The 24,719-nt window shown below is 52.9% G+C and overlaps 1 protein-coding gene across 4 annotated transcripts in view; it reads left to right on the top strand.

The window, feature by feature from the left end:
* Nucleotides 1-24,719, top strand: part of TMCO4 (transmembrane and coiled-coil domains 4) — an 89,835-nt gene that overhangs the window by 40,303 nt on the left and 24,813 nt on the right. For all 4 annotated transcript variants that reach the window (XM_055331478.1, XM_055331475.1, XM_055331477.1 and 1 more), the window contains 5 exons: nt 148-291; nt 1,034-1,153; nt 5,349-5,513; nt 6,374-6,510; nt 9,045-9,129. In XM_055331478.1, coding sequence (XP_055187453.1) covers nt 148-291; nt 1,034-1,153; nt 5,349-5,513; nt 6,374-6,510; nt 9,045-9,129 — 651 coding nt within the window. The remainder of the gene's footprint in view (nt 1-147; nt 292-1,033; nt 1,154-5,348; nt 5,514-6,373; nt 6,511-9,044; nt 9,130-24,719) is intronic.

The raw sequence follows: 24,719 nt of genomic DNA, 5'->3' as shown, positions 1-24,719 counted from the left end.
AGCGTGCACCAGGTGCCCTGTCAGCAGGAAGTGAGTTCATCCGAGTTCATAGAAGCATCCGTGGAAGGCAGTGAGCAGCCAACGGGGGAAGAACCCGATAGGCCGCATCTTCCCATCTTTACCTACCATGGGCTGTTTTCCTTGCAGGCGTGACCGGGGGTCTAGCTGCCCCTCTCGTGGCCGCTGGCGCCGCGACAATCATTGGCAGTGCTGGGGCAGCGGCTCTGGGCTCGGTGGCCGGCATCGCTGTCATGACCTCACTGTTTGGTGCAGCTGGAGCTGGCCTGACAGGTAAGGTTCCAGGGGAGTGGTGGCCTAGGGGGGATTTTTAGCCAGGGTGGCCAGGCTCTTATGGTACATGCCCAGATTCTCACCTGAGATGGCTCTCCAGGGGACAGAGGAGGGCGCAGCTCTTCTTAGGCTGAGTCCCAGCACCGCTGGAACTCTCAGCAGGTTTCCCACAGAACTGGCCCAGTAGCCTGGCGTGAGCCATTAATGGGCAGGGTGTGGGCATCTGCACCTGTATAGACTTTCTGAGAAGGATCTGATTGGAACTGCTTGTCTCCATCCAGGAAATTTCCAGGCTGGCCACCTTGGAAACACGTGGCTTTTTCATGTTCAGATGCCGTATGGCCATCCTGTGTTAACCAGTATCACGGGGGCGGGGTGGGGGTTCTAAATCATATGTGCCAGCAGCACCCCAGCTCCCAGTCACTCCCCACATTGAGAAACATGGTCAGTTTACATCCATGGTGTTCATGGGAAGAAAAGATCTAGAACCACGGAGTCAGGATGGAGCAATGAGTTCCAGCTCCAGCTCTGTGGTGGAGAGCTGGCTGGTCTTTGGAAGCCCCTTACCCTTGGCTGTAATCAACACCTACCTTTAATGACTTAAAAAATGGGACATTTGTCCAGGGGCAGGACACACAGTTGGCACTCACTGTGAGTGTGTGTGAGTGCAGAGCGCCACTCTGACTAACGTTCCTGGGGTCCTCAGCCATCTCCACCCTCATTTTTGTATCTGGGTTTTTAGGATACAAGATGAAGAAGCGTGTGGGGGCCATTGAAGAGTTCACATTTCTGCCTCTAACAGAAGGCAGGCAGCTGCACATCACCATCGCCATCACAGGGTGGCTGGCGTCCGGCAAATACCGTGAGGACCAGGGGCAGAGCAGAGAAGGGTGGGGGATGGGGGAAGTGTTGACTGAGTTGGGACTGCTGCTGTGGGCTAAGCTCTGGTAGGCTCTTACCTGTGTATGTCTCTAGAGGGGTGGGGGGAGCCCCGTTTTGCAGAGGAAGAAACTGAGGCTCAAGAACGTGAGAGGACTTCATCCCATACCCATCTACTAATCCACCCTTCATCTATCTGCCAGTCTGTCCACACACCCACCCATCCATCCATCATCCACACACTCACCCATCCATCATACATCCACCTACCCACCCATCTACCCATTCGCCTACCCACCCACCCATCCACCTATTCATCCATCCATGCATCCATCCATTCTTCTATCAATTCATCCATTGAGCAGTATTTATAGAGTATTGTACATACCACATGCCACACACTGAGCCAGACCCTAGGAATTCAGTGATGAGTAGTAATTACAGGGAAGTTTTATGGATGGCCCAGTAGGGGAATCAACAGAGTGTTTCTGGGGAGTGAGGGAAAGGTTCCTGGAAAAAGGGACATTTAGCTAAAAACTGGGAGCTAACTGGGTAAAGATGGAGCAAAAAGTATAAACCGAGCAAAGGAGCAGCATGTACCAAGGCCCAGTGGTGCAAAAGGTCCAGCACAGGATGGCTGGAACGGGGAGCTAGAAGGCAGGAGTAATGACAGGGTCAGATCATGCTGGAGCATGTGAGGTATGGCAAGGAGTTCGAATTTATCCTCAGAGCCAGTAGGAGAGAACAAAGGACTTTAAGCATGGGATGTAAAGTTAAAAAGACTTTAAGTAGGTGAGAGTGTGTCTTGACTGTGTGACCTCAAGCAAACTTCTTAACCTCTCTATGCTTCAGCTGCTTTCTTTGTAAAGTAGAACAAATTATTCCTGCCTTTCAAGATACTGGCAAAGTTTAAATTAAACAAGACAACACATGGCAGGCACCTGGTTTCTCACTGACAGCCCACAAACATTCTTTCCCTTTGCTGCTCTCATTTGAACGTGTGTTTTGGGGGAGATTCTAACCAGGGTGGCCTCAAGGGCTAATACCATGGTCCACCCACTGCCTGGCTCACTATTGCAAGTGCCTCCTGTGAGGCTTAGCAAACAGTTTATTACCGCGAGAGAGAGACAGAGAGAGAGAGAGAGAGTGCAGGGCGGGTCAGGGAATCTGGAGCATCCCAGCCAGACACGAGCTAACAGCCTTCTGAGTTTCCAAATCTCTGGGATCTGAGGGTGGAAGCCACAGCTCTTCTAAATGACACAAGCAAGCAAGTGAGAAAATGTCCAGGCTCCATGTGGAGGCACGAACAGGTGCCAGAGTCCGATTAGTGTGTGATCGCCAAGCCCCAGCCGCACGCAGCGCGTCTCTAATGTTAGTGGAGCACCTAGTCCGTACCTACCCCGAGTCACATTTTGCCCACACAGTGGGAACTTGATAGGCGTTACCTCGTGAGATCCTCACATCCACACCCTGAGGCAGGGGCTGTTCTTGTCCTGAGTGGGCAGGAGAGGAAACCCGGGGGGGGGCACGTGAGGTCAGGTGAGTGGCAGATGCAGGATTCAAACCCACGTCTCCTGACCCAAAGTTCGTGGCTGTCTCCCTTCTCTCCTTTCCCTGACAGCACGCTGCAGGCGGGAACAAGAGCAAGCATCTAAGTTAAGGAATTTGCGATTCTGACCAATGTGAAAAGCAAATTCCTTATCTTTGTTTTATCCCCCTTTGCTCAGTTTGCCCTAAGTCAAAGACCTAATTCATTATAGGAGGAGGGAATCCTGTTCAAGATTCTCCTCCAGCAGCCATTGCAGTGCTCTCCAGGAGAAGGGAGGGCGGGTGTTTAAAAGAAATGTGGGGGATCCCTCGGTGGCTCAACGGTTTGGCACCTGCCTTCGGCCCAGGGCGCGATCCTGGAGACCCAGGGTCAAGTCCCACGTTGGGCTCCCTGCACAGAGCCTGCTTCTGTCTCTGCTTCTCTCTCTCTCTCTCTCTCTCTCTCTCTCTCTCTCTCTCTGTGTGTGTCTCATTAATGAATAAATAAAAAATCTTTAAAAATTCTTAAAAAGAAACGTGGGAAGCTAGATGACACCCACGAGGGAGATAAGGCATCTCTTCCCGTCTCTGCCAGGAGAGAAGCCTTTGGGTCATCCCACGCTTGCTTCTGTGTGTGGTGGCGATAGCTGGACTCTCTGCAGCCCACCCCTTTATTAAACAGGATTATATGCAATAATGACAACAGCTTTGCAGCCAACCAGGCTCCACCCCAAGCATTCGCATAACTTGCTCGCTGAGCCCCTCACTGCAAGCCAGGGAGGTGGGCATCACCGTCACCCCCATTTTATAGACAAGGAAACTGAGGCTCGTAAGGGCTGCTCAGGGTCACCAGGCTAGCCAGGGACCAGGGCAGGGCTCACCACCGTTCTCACTGGCTCCACAGCCCCTGCTCTGGGCCACGGGGCGATACAGCGCAGACGGTGCTTTAGAGTTTACACAGTGCTGTGCATTCGGCTTCTCACGTGATCCCCGCGGATCAGGAGTCAGATGTTATCATTCCGCTCCTACAGGTGTAGGGACCAAAGCCCGTGAGGGCGGCCTGCCTGGCTAACAAAGCTGCTTATGACACAGCCCTCTTCACCCGTACTCTCCCCCACCCCAGCCCCTGCTCTCCATCCTGAGCTGTCGAGGGCCGTGACAGGGTCCCTGCAGAGCAGGGAACAGCCCCAGAGTGGCCTGGCATCAGCATGGCACCCTCAGCTAGGGGTGAGGCCTTGGAGAGCAGCAGGGAGCTGACACCCAGAACCCGAAGCCTCAGGGAAGCTGATGCCACACATTCATTCATGGTCATATTTTTGTGAGTGTTTGCTACGTCCCATGTCACCAGGCGTCAGGCTCCTAATCCATGACAAACAGACCGTGGGAGATGTGCACTGAACACAGGTGCACAACCATGCGTGTAATTGCACGCTGCGACAAGAACTCTCAGTGGAAAAGGACGGGGTGCATTTGCTCCACCAGAGGGGCCGTGTGGGCTCCCCCGGGGAAGACGCGACTGAACTGGAAGCTCAGGGCAAGTAAAAGTGAACAGAGAGAGTGATGGTTTAGGCAGGGGAGGGAGGAGACTCCTGTTTTGGAAAGGTTGCTTGGGCCACAGGCAAAAATGCATGGGGGGGCCAGGTTAGGCATCCTGCCGTGCCCCCTTGTCCTTCTCTCAGAGTGGGGCGACTGTGTGATCTGTGCACAGCCCTGCCCGGGCCCAGCCTGAGGCCTAGGTGGCTCCATTTCCTCAGCTGTGAAGCGGTGGCAGGATTCGAACCCACGTCTCCTGACCCACCCTATTTCAGAGGCCGTGAGAAGAAGCATGTGTTTCTGGGGGGCAGAGTGTAAGTGAGAAATTGGGGAGCAATGGGTTGGGGAGGGGGGCAGGGGCCAGCTCACCGAGGGCCTCGGGGTCGTGCCAGAGAGGTGACATTATCCCCAGAGCAGAGGGAAGGGATGCGGAGCTGGGGAGAGAGGGAGGCAGAAAGTCAAGGTTCGATTTCTGCCCGACGTTGGTCACTGTGGTGCTGCTGTCCTCATCCACCCATTTCTAGTCCCTAAGTGAGAAAATTGAAACTTGGGAGCACTGGGCAACCCAGTGAGATGGTGGCAGAGCTGGGTTCAGGTGCCTCTGCCCCAAACTTCCAGACTGCCTCCCAGCCTGAGTTTGTTGAATGACTTCCCGTTGACGCCCAGAGCCAGCTGCTTGTTGCAGTGCACGTTCCTGTTGTACACCCTCAGCTGATGCCAGAATGACTGCAGGGTGGGAGAGAGTGGCACTGCACACACATAGAAGCTCGAACACTTCGTTCCTATGACTCCACTATAAAGGGAGATAGATACTCATCTCCCCGCTGCACAGATAAGCACAGTAAGGCTCAGGGTGGATAGTGGTGTGCCCAGGGTCGCCCAGCTACTAACGAATGCAGAGCCGAGACTCGAACTGCAGCCTGCTGACTCACGGGGTGGCACTGTGCTCCGTCGGGTGCTTCATCTGTTCCGCTAACTGCTGCTGCTCATCAGCAGGGGTGGGCCTCTGTCTCTCCACAAGGGCACATGGTCCCCTGTCCCCACCTGCCAGGGAAGGTGGGGTGGGTCACCCTCTGTCACAGACAGGAGAGACCCCACCTACCCGTGTTCTTCCTTAGGCACCTTCAGTGCCCCATGGGCGGCCTTGGCCCGCAGCCGGGAGCAGTACTGCCTGGCCTGGGAAGCCAAGTACCTGATGGAACTCGGCAACGCCCTGGAGACCATCCTCAGTGGTCTTGCCAACATGGTGGCCCAGGAGGCCCTGAAGTACACGGTGTTGTCTGGTAAGCCCAACCCCATTGTCAGCAGCAGCATGCCCACTATTCCCAACCTACACTGGTGCCGTATATTTACACACCCTAGTTGCCCCAGACAAGGCTGGAGTGGACAGTCGGCTGATCCATAGACACATGAGCAGGCCCAGCTGTGATCAGCCAAATGAAGCCTCACAATTTCTCAGCTATTATGAGAAATGACTGCTGTTTTAAGCTACTGGGTTTTGGGGTTGCTTGTTACACAGCAATAGCTACCTGATACGCTGTGTGACAATGTGATTGGCTGTTTACCTGTCACCTCCCCACAAAGACTATACACTTCATGGACAGGAATGCAGCCTTAACCTCCCTCTGAGATCCTAAGGCCCAGCAGAGTGTCTGGGGCCACTAGGGCAACTCGGCTCTGCTCCATTTGTCTGTCACCACCCCCCCACTGGGATCAGCAGGCTAGCCCACACCAGCTATAGAAGTGCACGAGAGGCCAGCCCCGATGCACAAAATCATTTCAAGTCTCACGTCTACTAATATCTTGTTGGCCAAAGCAAGTCACGTGGCTGAGCCTAGCATGGACAGCAGGGCAGGGGCTGGGGCATTGCAGAGTATAGCACAGGGTGGGAGGACAGAGTGGAGTGACAAATCGAGGCCATCTTTGGAATCCCAATCATGACAGGTGCTTGAACAGAAGTAATCTAGACCATGAATCAAAAACACATGAGCTTCGATTTTCTTCATTGCTCTTCAGCGGTTTGGCAGCACTTGGACACCTAATAGGTTCCAAGTTCAAGACTCTGCATGCATTCACTTGGGCATCCATTGGCTAGCCTGTCACGCCCCTCACTGCTTTCCTCGCTGATATCCTGTCTCCCCAGGCATCGTGGCTGCCCTGACCTGGCCAGCCTCGCTCCTCACTGTCGCCAACGTCATCGACAACCCCTGGGGTGTGTGTCTCCACCGGTCAGTGGAGGTTGGCAAACACCTGGCCCACATCCTGCTCTCGCGGCAGCAGGTAAGAGGGGAAGTGAGCGAGTTGACCTGTGCACAGATGTCAGCCCTAGAGACAAGCCCACATGGTGGTAGTCTAGTGGCTTTGGGCGGGTGGACAGTCTTCACCGCCCCTTAGTTGAAGTCACAGAAGTATCCCAGGATTGACGAGTGAGAATTTTAGATTGTGCATTTCTAGCAGGTAGTTAGGTGAGGACTGAATAACAGGGACATCTGTGGGTATGGACAAGGCCAGGTGCTCCTTCCTACACGTATAGAGCTACCATCTGAGCGGATCTTCAGTGGCCCAAATACCATGTAAAATGCTCGGGAAGATAAATGAGCATCAAACTTCTAAAATTTGGGAGCACCTGGGTGGCTTAGTTCATCAAGCAATCGACTCTTGATTTTGACTCAGGTCATGATCTCAGCGTCCTGGGATCGACCCCCCAAGTTGGGCTCCACGGTCAGCAGAGAGTCGACTTAAGGATTCTCTCTCCCTCTCCTGCTGCCCCTCTCCCTCATAATCTCTCTCTCTCTCTCTTTCTCTCTCAAATAAATAAATCTTAAAAAAAAAAAAAACTGGGGATCCCTGGGTGGCTCAGTGGTTTAGCGCCTGCCTTTGGCCCAGGGCGCGATCCTGGAGTCCTGTGATCGGGTCCCACGTCGGGCTCCCAGCATGGAGCCTGCTTCTCTCTCTGCCTGTGTCTGTGCCTCTCTCTCTCTCTCTCTCTTTCTCTCTCTCTCTGTCTATCATAAATAATAAATAAATAAATATTTTTTAAATAAATAAATAAATAAAAATAAAAACTTTTAGGGGCATCTGGGTGGCTCAGTGGTGAGTATCTTCCTTTAGTTCAGGTCGTGATCCCGGGGTCCCAGGATCGAGTCCCACATCAGGCTCCTCTTGCTGCTGTAACAAATCACCACAGATTGACTGGCTGAAAACAACACAGATTTATAATCTTAGAGCTCTGCGGTCAGAAATCTGAAATGGGTCTGCAGGGCTGCGCTCTTTACGGGGGCTGCAGGGAGCATCCACTTCCCTGCCTTTTCTGGCTGCTGAATGCCATCTACACTCTTTGGCTGGTAGCTCCCTAGCTCCATCTTCAGAGCCAGCGGTGTGGCCTCTTCAGATCTTTCTCTGTGTCCCTTGCTTCTGCCAGCACGTCACCTGTCTGACTCTGACCCTCCTGCCTCCCTCTTTGTCATATGAGGTAGCATCTACAGGGCCCCGGGCTTAGGATGGGACGATCCCTGGGAGGGGCGGGGGGAGTGTTACTCTGCCTCCCACATGGGCAGCTTTGCAGCACCAGGAGCCCGGACTCCTTCCAAGCCATGATCACATGTCCTCAGCATTTAGTCTGTCTTGCGGTCCGACACAGATCTGCTGGCACCACATCCCCATTCCAGACAGTCAGAGGTGGGAAAGTGGAGCGAAGGGCACGGCAGTCACACCGTTGCTTCACTTCTCATCCCTTGGCCCTCCATAGCTGCAAGGGAGTCGGAGAAACTCTGTCTCTGGCCTGGGAGCTGTGCCCCAGCAAAACTCAGGAGTTCTGTTACCAGGCACCAAGGGGGAGTGGGCATTGGGGGATGACAAGCAGCTGTAGCCACACGGTTCCTGTACAACTGGGGTATTATCTCATCAGGGATTTCCTATTGTCATCAACGGGGTTGGGATGGGAGCGGGGAAGGGTAGACACGCCTATGTTGGCACAAAAACAAGGAAAAGGAATAGACTGGCAGGACCAGACCAGACCTTTGGAGCTCCTCTGCTCCTTTCCCCTCCTCCCATGTAAAACTGGCACCCAGATACCCCAGGTAACTTTCTTCTTCTTAGGAGTTGTCTTTCCGGGATGTCTGGGTGGCTCAGCGGTTAAGCATCTGCCTTCAGTTCAGGGCATGACCCTGGAGACCCGGGATTGAGTCCCACATCGGGCTCCCTGCATGGGGCCTGCTTCTCCCTCTGCCTGTGTCTCTGCCTCTCTGTGTCTCTCATGAATAAATAAATAAAATCTTTTTTTAAAAAAAAGGAGTTGTCTTTCCTGTAAGTTCTTTAGTCAGAAAATTCCTCTCTGTGTCTAACTTACTACCTTCTCTTATTTAAAGCCAATATTTCATCCCCACCTTCCTGTCTAGAAACAGCACAGTTATCCCTCACATGTCCCTGCCTCTTTACCTATCACCACAGCCGGTGGAACCTGCCACCTCCTCTCCCTGGCTCTAGAAGGGCCTCACAGATGAGTCCTGATCCCTGGGGAGGAAGAGTCGATGGTCAGATAATAGTTCAAGATGAAAGGGAATTAACCCAGCCAGAGGCTGCCGGGAGGCCCTGGGAGGAAGCAGTTACAGGGCAGGTGCACTCCTGCATGAATGAGAGCCCTGCCTATCCTGATTAAGGCATCAGAGCTCCGGACCTGGGGGTTGTACATACATGAGTCATTGAGCAGGAGGCAGGCCCAGAGGAGGGTGCAAGGGCAATCCCCTTCAGGACTGATGCTTTGCTAGAACTGGCTGTGTACCCCCCTCCCTAGACACCTGTGTCCTCTCCCGCAGGGCCGGAGACCTGTCACCTTGATTGGCTTCAGCCTGGGAGCCAGGGTCATCTACTTCTGTCTGCAAGAGATGGCTCAGGAGAAAGGTGAGTCTGGCTTATCATCCCAGGTGAAAATGCTTCCCAGGTTCATCCCCCAGGCAGGAGGTTTGGGGCCAGGGATCGTGAGCCTTGTGAATGTGTTCCCAGTTCTTGGTGATAGTAGTTAGAAATCAAAAATAGTTTGAGAATAGCACAACAGGTAAGTCATTTGGAGAAGGGCTTATTCTTTCTGTACATAAATTCGAGTGGAGGTGAGACGGTCCTTTAATAATGACGTTGGCTTGGTGTTCTCATGTGCGTCCTTGAGTGGGAGGGAAAGGAGTCGGATTAGAAGTCTGAGACCGAGGTGTCGGCAAGGCCACGTTCCCTCTGAAGGTTCTAGGGGACGATCTTTCTTTGTCCTTCCAGCTTCTGCTGGTGGCCAGCAGTCCTTGGCCCTCCTTGGCTTGTAGACGCATCCCTCCATTCTCTGCCTCTGTCCTCGCGTCACTTTCTCCTTCTGGTCTTCTCTTCTAAGGACAGTGTCATTGGATTTAGCCCCCCCACCCCCAAAGTCAGCATGATCCCATCTCAGGATCCTTAGCTTTATTACATTTGCATAATTAAACTATTTCTGAAGGCACCATTTCCAAAGAAATTCTCATCCATAGGTTCTGGGTGGACATACCTTTCTGGAGCCACCATTCAAGCCACTGCAGACACCTGGGGGTGTGTGACAACCCTTTCCGACACACTTCGAGTGTCGGAGCAGTGGAAAGCTTGAGTTCTGTTGCTCTGGAACTTGGGTGGGGGAGGTCCCCAGGATAGAGTGACAGTTTGGGACAGATCAATCAGTAGGGGACAGCTGGGGGAGGCGGGTGCAGGGCTTGGGGCTCTCGGAGTGGCCCACGGTCAGTGGGACCCAGACTTACCCCTCTCCTGAGCAGGGAGCATCAGGCCCTTGAGGCAGGAGAAGGAGCTGACACAGTGACTCCATGGCCTGGGAACAAAGAGTGGGCAGCAGAGGGGGCCGCAGCTCCACCCAGCCATCCCACTGGGGGTTTCCTGGCTCACCTCCCTGGGTGTTGGCTTCCCCACTTATAGAATGGAGTCCGAATACCCAGCCTGCGTGCTTGCGTTGAGGTGCCCTGTGTATAGTATTTCTACAAATTGTGAAACCCCTCATTGATCAAATCTAGCTCCAGGATGTCAGTTTGCAGCATCTGCTCTTTGGAGCTGCTGCCAGCCTGAGGCTAACCCTGAAGATGGTCCCTGGCCACTCCTTGGTCAGCCCGAGTGTGTGACCTGATTGCTGACCGATTGCTAGCAAGTGAGAAGGCGTGAGAATGTCTGCCGTTGTCTGGAGCTGAGGGAGCCGGACGGGTCGGGGCTGACTGGTGTTATTTTCAGTGTTGGCATGCTTGGAGGGCGTGGGAGAGACCCAGGGGCTTCGGGGCCTGATTCATTCCTATTCTTTCTCTTTTGCTCAAATGTCCCCCCACCTTGGACTGAGGATCAGAGCTGTTTTCCTGGTTACTAGGGCAAAGTGGGTGCGCCATCCCTGGCATTTACCATGGAAGGGCCAAGCCCCTGTGTATGAGCCTGCACAAGGGCCTCACATCTCCTGTCATTTTGGAGGACCCCACCCCCACCGCACGCTCTTCACTAGTAGCTGTCAGCAGCCCCCTTATCATTGTTTTGTCAGCATCACTAAGCAATGGGGAGGCACCTCTGTCCTGCTTCCTGTAGCTTTAGATACCCCAGGACCACCCTGCAGAAGGGCCTAGGGAGCTAGCTTGGAGCTGTGTTCACCAGGAAAACCCAGGCTGGGTTCAGAAGTCAGGCAAAAACCACTGAGGAGGGATCCCTGGGTGGCGCAGCGGTTTGGCGCCTGCCTTGGCCCAGGGCGCGATCCTGGAGACCCGGGATCAAATCCCACGTCGGGCTCCCAGTGCATGGAGCCTGCTTCTCCCTCTGCCTATGTCTCTGCCTCTCTCTCTCTCTCTCTCTCTCTGTGTGATTATCATAAATAAATAAAAATTTAAAAAAAAAACCCACTGAGGAAGCGGGGCTGACTCTGGGGCTCTAGTGAAGGCAAGTTAGTTTCCACTTCCACCATGGGGAAGTACTTTTTCTCTTTCTATATAAGTTCTTCCCCTACCTTGGCATCACCAGAGCAGAGCAAGTCAAAAAGACATCCCTCACCTGCCTTTCCTGCTCTACCTGGTACAAATAATCCAGCTGGGGCCTTCTGGCCGGCTGGGAGGAGCCCCCTGGAGACGCACTATGTGTCTCCATCATCAACTCTTCATCCCCTGCAGTAAAGGGCTCTGTTGGCCCACAGCAGCACCATTGACTCCTGCATAATGCCATGTTCTGTGCTTCTACAACTTTGTGCAAATGATAACTGTTCTGTCAAAATCTCTCAGGAAATTGGGGGGATGGCATTTCTCATACAGGACACAGGACCTTTGTTTAAAATGTGTGGGTTAGGGACGCCTGGGTGCTCAGCAGTTGAGCATCTGCCTTTGACTCAGGGCGTGATCCCGGGGTCCTGGATCAAGTGCCGCATCGGGCTCCCTGCATGGAGCCTGCTTCTCCCTCTGCCTATGTCTCTGCCTCTCTCTCTGTGTCTCTCACGAATAAATAAAATCTTTTTTTTAAATGTGCAGGTTATAGAGAGACAGGACGGGTGTACCAGTCAGCTTTTGCCACAAGGATGCGGCGTAACTGGCTACTGCCCAAACTCAGAGGGTTACAACACCAAATATTTCCGTGCTCAGGATCTGCGGGTTGGCTACTGTTCGGTTGCTCTAGAACAGGCTCTGTTTCTCGCCATGGGTTGGACAGGCTCAGCCCCAGGCTGTGGGCTGGGCTCACGTCAGCTCCATCTGCATTTGTTGTGGTGGGGTTGAAGGGGCAGCGGCCACCCAGGGCATGTTCCTCTTACAGTAGGTCACTAGAGTGCCAGAGCCAAGGCAAACCACACATGCACATCGAAGACCTCCAGTAGGCCGTATTTACTAACGTTCTGTGTCTGCTACCCATTGCTGCAGACCACCTCTCCAAACTTAGTGGCTTAAACATCAACCACAGCTTAGACAGCGGCAGGGGGAGCAGGAGGTGCTGCTTCTCTTTCTCGTCACTGCGTCCTGAGCCTGTCGCCAGCCCATGTCTGGCACACACTCAGTGCCAGTGGACCTGTGAGGAGTGAACCAAGTGGAGGAACGAGCCGTGAGTTGGGCAGGGGTCGGCATGTCAGCCTCCCCGACTCTCGAAGCTCCTTGCAGGGAAGAACCAGGTCCTGCTCAGCTTTGTGCACCTCCAGCACCGAGCACAGATGCTCATAAATTTTTGCAGGGAAAAGGGAGGCCTTTTGGTGTTGGTAGTATAGCTCGTCTGTGTTGACTGAGAAAACCTCTGCATTTTAAAAGAAGCAGGAGAAACTAGGATGGGAAGCTTTCCAAATAACAAGGGTTTGATAGGAATCTGAATAGAAACCCAGCAGTCCAGGGGCACCTGAGTGGCTCAGTGGTTGAGCATCTGCCTTTGGCCCAGGGCATGATCCTGGGGTCCTGGGATCGAGTCCCGCACTGGGCTCCCTGCAGGGAGCCTGCTTCTCCCTCTGCCTGTGTCTCTGTGTGTCTCTCTCTCTCTCTCTCTCTGTCTCTCATGAATAAATAAAATCTTTAAAAAAAAGAAAAAGAGAAACCCAGATGTCCAAAGTACAGCTGGTTTTCTCCTCTCTGCCCACCAGAAGAAAGAACTCACGGCCAGAAGACTGAGCAAGTCTTTATTCATAATCCATCTGCTCATTGCCCGACTGTTAATAACATCCCGCCCCACCTATGCCTGGATGGGAAGCCAGAGGGCTCTGTAACCCTCTGCCTTGACCTTGGTCACCGATGCTCCAGGGGCTCTGCCCCTTAGTTAGCCCTGGCTCATTCCCCACGTAGTGGCAGTTGTGCGCACCTCCGTGGAGATGTGGCCTGTGGCCTGGCTGTCTTGGACAGAAGGCTCCTCTCATGCCAGGGGTGTGCAGGTCACGCTCAGTTTAACCCACCCTTGGCCTTCTCAGGACTCCATGTGGAGGGACGATCTCTCCAAATCTAGGAGGAGCTTAAAGGGCCTGAATCCCAAGTGCATGACTCCCCAACAGTCCTTGAGGAGCCTTGGGCTGAGGAAGCAGGCAGGGACTCCAGCAGCACCTTGTGGGCCAGACTTCTTTAACCCACACCAGAAACTAAAACATATAAAAAACACAGACACACACAGGCCACAAATACACACATGTGCACACACGTGTGTTTACGCGTCTGCCCTGCGGTGAGACCCTCAGAGCCCCACTGGGTGCGCCCTCCTACCAGCAACCTGGCAAGGCCCTGGCCTTCAGAGCTGCACAGCCTACCACTCCGTCCCCCCCATTCAGCAGACTGGGCACAGCGGGAAGGAAGGGAGCAAGATGCGGGTCTGGGTGTTCATGAGATGACGGGGAGGCACAGCTCTTCCCCACCAAGAAGCATCCAGCTCGGGAGCTGCATGCATGTGGGCTCTGCAGGGGGCAGTCCCAGACCCACCACTCTGCGAGTCACCTGACCTGTCACCACTGCACTGATTTATATCTCTGGGGTGCCCGGGTGGCACTGCCAGTTAAGCAGCTGACTTGGTTTCGGCGCAGGTCACAATCATGGGGTCCTGAGATCAAGCCCCATGTTGGGCTCCACCCTCAGCACAGAGTCTGCTTAAGACTCTCCCTCTGCCCCTTCTGGCCGCCCCCGTATGTGCACTCTCTCTCTCTAAAGTGAATAAATAAATCTTTTTTTTAAAAGATAGTATCTCAGCGAGGTTGTTGTGGGATTAGACACAGTGTGCGTAAAATGCTCGTGTGTAAGAGCCCAGTAACCTACTGAGCGCTCATGCTAGGCAAGGGACTGTGGGGAGCTTTATAAAGGGGGCTGGCACCTAGGACCGGAGCACCCCCCACACAGGGTGCCTGGCACACAGACCTAGCAGAGAAGCAGCCGGCCTCTGGCTTCTGCACCCACCTTCCCCCTCTCCCTCTGCAGCTCCTTCCCAAGCCTGGCCTTGTGTTACTGTTGGGGCATCTTCGAGTCCCCGGCTGGCCGTGATCGTGAATGAATTATTCACCCTTTCCCTGGAGCTGCTCCTTCCCGTCTACTTCATTCCTGCTCAGCAGTCTGGTTTCATGGCAGCCCTGCTTGCTTAACACCCAGTTAATCTGCGCCCTGAGGAGGACCCTCTCCTAACTGCAGGAAAGCTGTCATTATCTGAGTCAGGGGGTGTAAAAAAAGAATTGCTGTGATGCATCTGAATCCATTCATTGTTTTCTGGAGTCCCTCGATGCTTCATAATGAAATGGAGCCATAAATCCGGAGTCACCCCGAGCATATAATGCTTCAGCCGGCCTCCTCCTCCCCCCCACTGCCTCCTAGTGCAGCTCATTCTTCCTTCACTCCCGCCCAAGAAAAGCTGCCTGCAGAATTAACCACCCTCACAGCTTCATCTCCCCTTTTGGGTGATGTCGCAAACAGCAGCAGGTGACTGCTTTGAGGACACGTCACTGATTGTAAGGTGCCCCTCACCGCAGGGCCTGCCCTACTCCCCGGCTCCGTATGATCAGCTTCCTTTCAAAGAGTCCTTGAGGGCAGGGACTGTGTCTGACTGACCCCTGTGCCTCCTGTACCTGAGATGAAGCCACCAGACAGTGCCAGCTCTTTAAGTGACTTGCACTTGAAATGTAGCATTATAGGCATTCACATCGTATCCGCCAGGATAGGCTAGGCTGTGCCGCAGTGACAGACATTCCCCAAATCTTAGAGGTATCACACGACAAAGGTTCATTTCTCTCCCATGCTACCCATCCACTGCGGGTAGGCAGGGGCTCTGGTCACTGCTGTCATTCAGAGACCCAGGCCGACAGAGGCTCCATCTCAATATGCACTTCCTCGGTCGGAGACTGAGAATGTTTGAGTTATGCACTGGCTCTTTTTTTTTTTTTTTTTTATTCATGAGAGACAGACAGAGAGAGAGAGAGAGAGAGGCAGACATACAGGCAGAGGGAGAAGCAGGCTCCATGCAGGGAGCCCGACGTGGGACTCAATCCCAGGTCTCCAGGATCACACCCTGGGCGGATGGTGGCGCTAAACCACTGAGCCACCCGGGCTGCCCTGCCCTGAGTCTAAAAATGCTTTTCCCTGAAGGGGCGCCTGGGTGGCTCCGTCAGTAAAGTGTCCAACTCCCAATTTCAGCTCAGGTCTTGACCTCAGGGTCATGGGTTCCAAGCCTGGCATTAGGCTCCATGCCCAGCATGGAGCCTCCCTTCAAAAAATAAATAAATAAAAATAAGGATGCTTTCCCCTTGAAGTAACACAGGTCACTTTTACTCTAGTTCCATTGGCCAAAGCAAGGCAGTGGACATTCCTAACGTCCAAGAGGGGCCAGTAAATGTACCCGCACCATGTGCTCAGAAGGCAGGGGGGGCCAGGACTGTGCAGTGAGCAACAGCGGTGATTGCCACCCACTTATTATTCCAGTATCCACTATGGGGGCCTCGTGGTGCCACAGAAGTAACACTGCGTAGCGGCGTATTTCCTTCTCTGAACACATACTAGAACTTCACACTCAGCCAAAGACCTTAGTTGGATTCTGGCCTCTGATTAATTCTCAGGGGAAGCCTCAGTTTCTTTACAGAATGCTGACTTGCCCACCTTCTCTTACCTTGCCTTACAAGCTGGAAGTACACCTTGATGGAAGGTCTGTGTGGGGCCCTGGGGATGCTTAGGTGAGAGCCCCAGCGATTGGCAGTGCCGAGGAGCGCCTGGCCAGGAGACCCCACACAGACAGAAGCAGGAGGGACACCCAGCGTGATAACCACCTAAGGGACAGAGCTGAGGCCATAATGGAGCTGGATCCAGTCTGGCAGGGGGCGGGCCCAGGGAGATTCTGGCCGGAGCTCTAAGTTCTGTTGATGGCAGTGGGCTCCAGACCACATGCCCTGGGCCCAGAGAATCAGAGGTGATGACCTGGTGGAAATGCCTTGACAATGTAGAGCTGCCCACAAATGGGAAGGGCTCTGGGGATATTAATAGCACTGGGAGCGCAGGCCGGTGCCGTTCCCGGAGGCCCAGCTCTCTGCCTGGCTTTCACTGGGAGATTTGTATGCATCCTGCCCAGTCCACACAGCAGCCCTCTGAGATAGGTCATTCTGCCCCCGTTTTTCACATAACGAGAGGGAGATTCAGTGAAAGGTGGAGTTACTTGCCCCTAGGACCGAGATCTTGAAACCTTTCTCTGGCTCCAGAGCTCCTCTTTATTGTTTTGGGGCCTCCTGGCTGGATGTTTTCACTCAGAGCAACCGCTCAGCCCAGATCTGGCAAGCAGAAGCCCTCTAAATAGAATCCACTCCATCGGCTCGTATGCATCCTGCAGCTGGTGTGTGCCAGGCACCACACTGGGCCTTGAGGGGCAGTGAGTAAACCCGTACATCCCCCTCTCCCCACGGAGCTTGGGGTCCAGTCTGCGGAAATAACCTGCCATCTGAGACGTGAGCCAGGGTCTTGCAGGATGGCTGTGGAGGTCTGCAGGGATGTGTGTCAGTCATCTGGAAAGCACCTGGCACACAGTAGGCGCTCAATATGGGCCATTCTTACCATTCTGCCAAACGGCCGCCTGGTTGGGGCTGACATCCTTAACCCGAGTGTCCTGCACTTATTGAGAGAGCACGATCTCCCTCCCGTAAGTACTTGGCTTAGAAAACAGAAGGAAACACAAGTGCCCGCCTGCCCCCACTGCCCCAGGACACAGTCAGATGCTCAGCAGGGCTGCTCTGCTCCAGGGAGGTGGCTTGAGTGTGCAGATAAACGGCTGAGCCATGCTCTACCCATGGAGCCTTCTCCCTCTGCATCCCAGGTCTCAGAGCAGCCATGCGGCGTAGTCACATGTGCCCCCAGCTGAATGAGAAGGATCGACTCCCCATAGGAATCCCTTGTCAAAAAAAAAAAAAAAGGAAAAAAAAAAGGAATCCCTGTCTTCTAGAGGAGTATTTCTTTTCTTTTTTTCTTTTTCTTTTTTCTTTTTTTTTTTTTTTTTTTTGGTTAAGATTTTTACTTATTTGTGAGAGACATAGAGGCAGAGACATAGATAGAGAAGCAGCCTCCTCACAGGGAGCCCGATGCGGGACTCGATCCCAGGACCCTGGGTTCACGAGCTGAGCCGAAGGCAGACAGATGCTCAACCACTGAACCATCCACGTGTCCCGGGAGGAGTATTTCTTTTAAATTCTATTTATTATTAAAAATAAATAAATAATAAATAAATAAATTCTATTTATTCGAGAGAGAGCGTGTGTATGAGTTGGGGAAGGGGCAGAGGGAGAGGGAGAGAGAGAAGCAGACTCCCCGCTAAACTCACATCTCAGGACTCAGAGATCAGGACCTGAGCCAAAACCAAGAGTCAGACACCTAACTGACTGAGTCACCCAGGCGCCCCTGGATGAGTATTTTGAATGCCTCCTGTGGCCGAGGAGTCCCCTCTTCAGACAGAAATAGACCCAGATTCAGCTAGAGTGTGCTCCCTGTGTGCGTGACTGACTCATTGCAGTCCTCCTCACCATCCTCATCCTCTCCCCAGCTGACAGCTAGCGGGCACTTACGATGTGCCAGGCACAGCCAAGTACTGTACATGCCATATTTTATTCAATCCTCACGATAATCCCGTGAGACTTTAACTATCCCCATTTTACAGATGAGGAAACTGAGGCTTACAGGGATAAAGCACCTGGCCCCTGGTTCCAGGGCTGGTAATGATTCAGCTGGAACTTGCATCCACAGTGGCTGACTCATGCTCTTATTCGTGACTTTGGTCCCTGATCCTTGCAACAACCTAAAGTCAGGATGATTATCTCCAGTTTGCAGCAAAGGTTCAGTGTGAGGCCGAGCAATGTTCCCAGGGGCCTCCGTTAGGACTTTTTGGTTGCAAGGTCTTAGATTCCCATCAGCTGCTTTTCTCTCAGAGCTGCCTCGTGCCCAAGAAAGAAAATTGCAGGTTCAGGGCATGGCCCCTCTGCTTGGGTCAGAGCATCCTGGGCTTTGTACCTGTGCTTGCCGCCCAGAAGCTGTGTGCCTTCTCCCAACCCAGGCGAGGTGCCGGCTCAGACACAGCCTTCAGGGTGTGGCTCAACAGCCCCTCCTCCCCCATGCTCCTCGTGGGAGGAAGTCTCTGGAGCAGTTGGAAAAGAAAAGGTGTTTCTTGGGACGCCTGGGTGGCTCAGTCAGTGGAGCATCGACTCTTGATTTCAGCTCAGGTCATGATCTCAGGGTCATGGGATCGAGCCCCACTTCGGGCTCCACACAGCGCATGGTCTGCTTGAGATTCTCTCTCTCTCTGCATTCTCTCTCTCACAGATAAATAAATCTTAAAAAAAAAAAAATAGTGTTTCTCAGGGCACCTGAATGGCTCAGTGGTTGAGCATCTGCCTTCGGCTCAGGTCATGATCCCCCAGGATCAAGTCCCACGTTGGGCTCCTCGCAGGGAGCCTGACTCTCTCCCTCTGCCTGTGTGTTTGCCCCTCTCTCTCTCTCTCTCTCTGTGTGTGTCTCTCATGAATAAATAAATAAAATCTTAAAAAATAAATACCGTTTCTTGCAAAAAGATATAAACCAGTCAGATTTCAGAAAGCCAAGCTTGCCAGATCTCTCTCTCTCTCTCTCTCTCTCTCTCTCTCTCACACACACACACACACACACACACACACACACACAAGGCAGGCTTCTAAAGTGAAAAAATAAATAAAGAGAAAACATACACACTCATGAGTCCCAAGGTTACCCGTATTCATCAGCCTGTTCTTGGTAGAAGCACAGGCCTGTTCTGAGGAGGCTGTGGAAGCCACATGTGGCATCAGAATCTTCAGACCGGAGGGCACCAGACCTGGGACAGAGTTGCTCTCGTGGAGGAGTCAGCAGCTTGTGGGAGGTGCTTGCTCATTTGGGGAGCTAGAAGCCATGAGGTGACCCTCCTGGTTTTGTTTTCTCTTGGAGGACAGAGTTCAGGGTTGCTTCTGTCTTGGGTGTTGGCCGCCACAGGGTGGGATCCGTGCTTGGGCCTAGTGGCCCAGGGTTGTTGACTGACGCCCGCGACATCCTCACGGGGCAGGTATTTCCAGTCCCAGTTTACAGAATGCTGGGGAAGGAGGCAGAGACCCAGAGAGCTGAAGGGATTTGCCCCAAAGGCAGAACCGGGAGGTTGCAGAGCTGGGATTCCTGCCCAGTCCCCAGCCCCTGAGTCAGGGCCATTCTGCTTCAGGGAGGTGGCCTCTTCCCCGTCACACAGGCCAGCTGGCCTTACACTCCCTGCACTTGCTGTACGGGGGCCTACAGGTCTCCCTCCCCAACCAGAGGGTGGTCAGCCCCACGGAGGACCTACCTGGCTTTTGGGTTCACCCCTCTCCCCACCCCCAGGCCTCGGCACATAGGAGGTGCCTGATTCAAGTTAGTCGTTGATTCATTAACGAGTCACGTGCAAGTGGCCAGGAAGCTCACTGAGTGCTGCCTGCAGAGGACAGTGCACAGCCCCTGGAAACCTGGGCCAGCCTCCCCGTGACCCAGGGCACCTGGGCCACCCCACTCCCAGACTACCCAGCACACATGATCCTCCAGCACATGCACACCCCGTGCAGTGATCCTGCCCCCTCAAAACTGAGACAAAATGTGCACCTGCCAACAAATGTTTGTGCCTTTGGGCAGGAAATGAATGGAGCCAGAATTCCCAGGGCCACTTCCGACAGTCCATCTGCCAGCCAACGGGATAAATGTGCTTTGGGAGTGACTGACCCTCCCACCAAGGGTATTTCTGGCCCTGGCAGGTGGGCAGGGGTAGGGTAGCGGTGCCTGGTGCCAAGAAGAGCCACTGTCCAAGTACTCACTGAGAGGCTCAGGGCCCCAGATCGTAACGGATTGTTCACTTTTCTATGTATTGGTTTTAAAAGGTCTCAAAAATTAAGTAGTTGGAAAGCGAGCCCAACTCAGACTGACTCATGGTAGCAGGCTGCGCCAGGAAATGGCCACATGAACCAAAAAAATCAGTCCTGTTTCAGTCTATTTATGCATTTATTCTCCTCTTCATTCCAAAAGGATGTGAGGGGAATTAATTAGAGGCATTACATATTGTCCCTGCCCTGTGGCCCTGTCCACGTGGTCAGCGAGACATCAGAGATGAGCCAGCCCTCCTGTCAGCGTATTCATTGCGCAAATAAAAGCCTGCCGGGCGTGCTGCACTCTGGGCACTGGGGTGCATTCATTAAGTGAGTCCTGGCTCCCCCCATCCCTGCTCCATCTGTAAGGTGGCTCCATTTGATCGCTTCCCTGTATCTTCAAAATGCAAGGGATCATGGCAACCAAGGCAAATGACATATAGAAGGAACACTGGACCCGGAGTCTAGAAACCCGAGTTCCAACCAGGCTCTGCTGGTTACACTGTGGGTGCCCTTTGTCAAGTCACTCCACCTCTGAGCTTCAGGCTAGTTGGTAAAATCGGGATACTGAGGCCTCTCAGGCTGGTTCTGGGATTGAGTACTATTTATTGAATACTTACCATGTACGAGGCACTGTGCTAAGCACTTTGCATATTTTCTCTTCTCTGATGTACAAACAGCACTAAGATGTAGGTATTGAAACTCCTGGTTTGCCTGGGAAGAGGTTGAAGGCAGACAATCTGCCATTTCCTTCTCCCCTGTGTCACCAGCACCTGGCACAGGACTTGGCACAGGGCAGAGGTGCGATCACTACACATGGTGGACCCCGGGTCCAACTCTAGCCTTTCCATACAGTGGATGTGACAACACGGTGCTTGGCACACGTGGACCCTCAGTAAATAAGAAATCCTGTCTCCCTTCTCCGTTAGTTTATCCAGGTGGATTTTTCCAAGGCTGCTTCTGAGCTTTGCTCTAAGACAGGAACATCTTTAGATGGCAGCTCCCAGGGGAGGAATGATTCAGCAGAACATGGGATCCATTTGCTGTTTTCATCTCAACTAACGGGGTCTCTCTGCCAGGCTTGGCTGCATATTAAGCCGCTGACTCCCTTTGAAAGGCACTTGCATCCTCCTGGGGCTGCGGACATCCTTGACCTTGGCTGTTGCCACCTGCTGAAATGCATTTATTCATACATGGAACCTGGGTGAAGAAGGCAAGGATTGGAGGGAGGGCTTGGTCTCACCTGGCCCCTGGGGCCTGGCCTCTCTGCTCACCATCAACCCTCAGGGCGGAGCCACCAGCTGACCCACTTCGTCCCACAGACTGGCCACCAGCCCCCAAGGCCTACTAGATGAGTCCACTTACCTTTCAAGGGCCTCCGGAAATCAACTCATCATCTCCCTGGCCTGTCTTTTCCTACCACCTGGACTAGCATTTGTGCTTCCTCCTCCTAACTGTAATATATACATGGCATGAGGAGGTTAACTCTATGAAAAGTCATAGAAGAGTCTGTTGATAACTACTTGGAAGGCCACGGTTCTCCATGCAACAGGGTCAAGATCACGGGCTCAGTGTCAGAAAGCCCTGGGTTCAGATACTGGCCTCACTACCAACTCTGTGACCCTGTGCAGTTTACACAAGTTCTTCAAGCCTTCCCCAGGAGTGAAATAGAGCTAATGAGACCCACCTTGCGGAGATATAAGGATAAAACAGCACATAGGGGCACCTTGCACAAGCCTAATACTTAATAAATGCTTGATCACTGGTTTGAGTCTTGAAAGCATTAGAACTTTGGAAGAGGCACTTAATGCTCTGATCATAGTTTGATGATGCAAGGGCATTTCTTTTTTTTTTTTAAGATTTTATTTATTCATGAGAGACAGAGAGAGAGAGAGAGGCAGAGTCACAGGCAGAGGGAGAAGCAGGCTCCATGCAGGGAGCCCAACATGGGACCTGATCCCAGGACCCCGGGATCACGACCTCTGCCGAAGGCAGACGCTCAACCACGGAGCCACCCAGGCACCCCGATCCAGGGGCATTTCACAACATCCTTGGGGTCAGTCAGCAAGGACTATAGCTCATTCTTCCATCCCATCAACACCAGAAGTACAGATTTCCTATATGCAGGTTCCGAAGGATTGTTTGGAATCCTCTGGTTCAGACCTCCACACATGCAGGATCCCCTGGGCAGCATCCATCAGAGGTGTCTACAAGCCCATGCTTATCTGCTTCTGGGAACAGGAAGCTTACTACTCTACCCCAGGGTGGTTAGGATTTAGCAACAGGTCGGTTTCATCTGAGCATCAGTGGCTTGTGGCTTGTGGGACATCAGGCTCTGTCCAGGGCACCTGTTAAGGCTGCACGTTGTTCAGATGTTGTCCAGGGTGGCCGCGGGCCCAATGACAGAGCTCCAAGTGCTGCAGCGCCTGGGCGGCCGGCACGTCCCTCGGTCTCCTGGGCTTTTCAGAAACATGATTTTGTCTCCTTTGCACCCAGAGCTGATCAGAGTCCCATCAAGCAAACTCACAAGAGACAGTGCTGAGAACTGAATGCTGATTCATTAGGTCACCCATAATTGTCACCCTCCAATGACAGCAGATGGGAGCAGATGTCTGTACTCACTGCCCAAGCTCCTGGGGAAACAGATTATCTGTCAGAATTTCCGTGGTGAGCACAGAGATAGGGAGGGGATGGTCCCTAGGAATATTCCCTTTCCTGGCCATGGTCGGCCCTGATGACCATCCCAGTCTCGTGGACAGATCCCGCTGCTAGTGGCCATTCTCGGTCTCTTTCCCTCCCAGGCCATCCTGGGCTCAGAATTTTGTATAAATAAGGTCCTCTGTTCAAGTCCCGGTTGATAAGCACGGAAGACTCCAGATGCTCTGCAGTGAAGGAGCGCTCCCATGGGGGTTTGGTGGATTCCAACCAGGGAAGAAAACACCCCAAGTCCCATTGATTTACATATTAATTAACCATCTCAGTTCACAGCATTCTGTAATGGAAATTTGTGGTTTTTCCTTGTAGCTAAGGTGCTCCGGTCAGCAAGCCTGCTTAGCCAGTGTCGTCAGACTGTTGTCTTGTAGAACAAGACCAGGCCTGTTTTGCAACCGAAGATAAAAACGTTCCCACCTGTGGGTCAGGGTGTCCCCATACTTGGCGTTTTAATGACAGGGTCTGAGATTTGGGGCCCCCCGTCCCTGCCACCCCAGCACGGGATGTCCCCGTGTGAACTCTGACCTTCCAGGCCTCTAGAATGCTCTTCATTATGGTGTATTTCTTCCAGTCTTTTGTTCACCCATTTTCTCAAATGTCCATTTTTGCATAATTTATGCAAAGCCCCATTTCCTTCCTTCCTCAAAGGACTTACAGGACTTCTCAGGAAATACAGCTTCAAGTGCAGCAGCTTATGGATAAATGTAGAACATTGGAAGCAGACAAAAAGCGCATGTGAGCAGAGGCCTGAGCCCATTGGGAAGCTCAGATGCAGGAGAGCAGGGCTTGGAGCTGAAGGGGCTCAGACTCTGCAGCCAGGCCTGGGTCCGAATTCCAGCTCCCTCGCTCAGCCAACAGGCATGGGCACCTAATCCCTGTGCCTCAGTCTCCTTGCCTGTGAAATGGGTTGAGTAGTACTTTCTTCAGAGGCTGATCAAGGGAGACAGTGTATGCAAAGCACTCAGCAGAACGGCTGGCAAGTAGTTGGCATTCGGCAACCACTAGTTATGTCACTGTTCCTGCTAATCATATGTTCTCCTGTTATTACCCAGTTGCAATAACTGAGCTGTGATTTTCACTATTAGCTTCCTAGCAATTGAAGTCGTGGAAAGCCAGGACTGCGGATTTCTCACTTCTGTGAGGGGGAGAGCAGATGCCAGCTCCGTGGGTAGCGAGCCGCTCCGTTTCCCCCCACTCGCTCTATCTGAGCGCTCAGGTTCAGAGTCTCAGACGTCTCTGCCTTCGGTTAGCTAGAAAGATCGCAACTGGAAGTTAAAAACCTGGAACCACGAGGACAATGTCCAATGTCGCGGTTGGGAATCACCTCCCCAGGGTGCCACCGAGTTATCAGGAAGGTTGGCTCAGGGGCTTCTTTGGAAACTCAGACCCAAGGTAATGATCTCTTGAGCTGTCTTGTGAGACTAAGTAGGTGACAAGTCCCCAGTTGCATTTCCATTTGGGCGATTTTACATTTTGTCTTTTAGTGGTTGCCGGAGACTGAGGCTGCAGGGACCATGGTTGAGCCTGGATCATAGGCTCAGATGACAACGGAAAGCATGTTTTTTTTTTTTTTTTTTAGTTCACTCCACCACGCTTTCCTGAAGTTTGATAGAGAACAGCTGCTCATCTCCAAGACAAGAAACCATCTTTGCAAGGTGGAGAGTGGGGAAGGGAACCGATGGTCGTTGCGTACCTAGTGTGTGCCAGGCAGGAGCAGGGCCCGCCTCGATCTTGGAAGGTGTGGGCATATTACACCTGGAAGCAGGTGTTGCATTTTCCATTTTTACCGATGAGGAGCCAGAAGCCCAGAGTGTTTAAGCGACTTGTCCAAGGGCACACAGCTAGTCATCTGGGATTACACACAGGACACCTGGGATGCTAACATAGATGCGTCTGACTCTAAACCATTTCCTGTGAACCCTTTAATGCTGTGTCTCACGATAAGCTTGCTGCC

The sequence above is a fragment of the Nyctereutes procyonoides genome, unplaced genomic scaffold, assembly GCF_905146905.1.
Source record: "Nyctereutes procyonoides isolate TBG_1078 unplaced genomic scaffold, NYPRO_anot_genome, whole genome shotgun sequence".
Lineage (NCBI taxonomy): Eukaryota > Metazoa > Chordata > Mammalia > Carnivora > Canidae > Nyctereutes > Nyctereutes procyonoides.
This window is presented reverse-complemented; position numbering and strand designations above follow the sequence as displayed.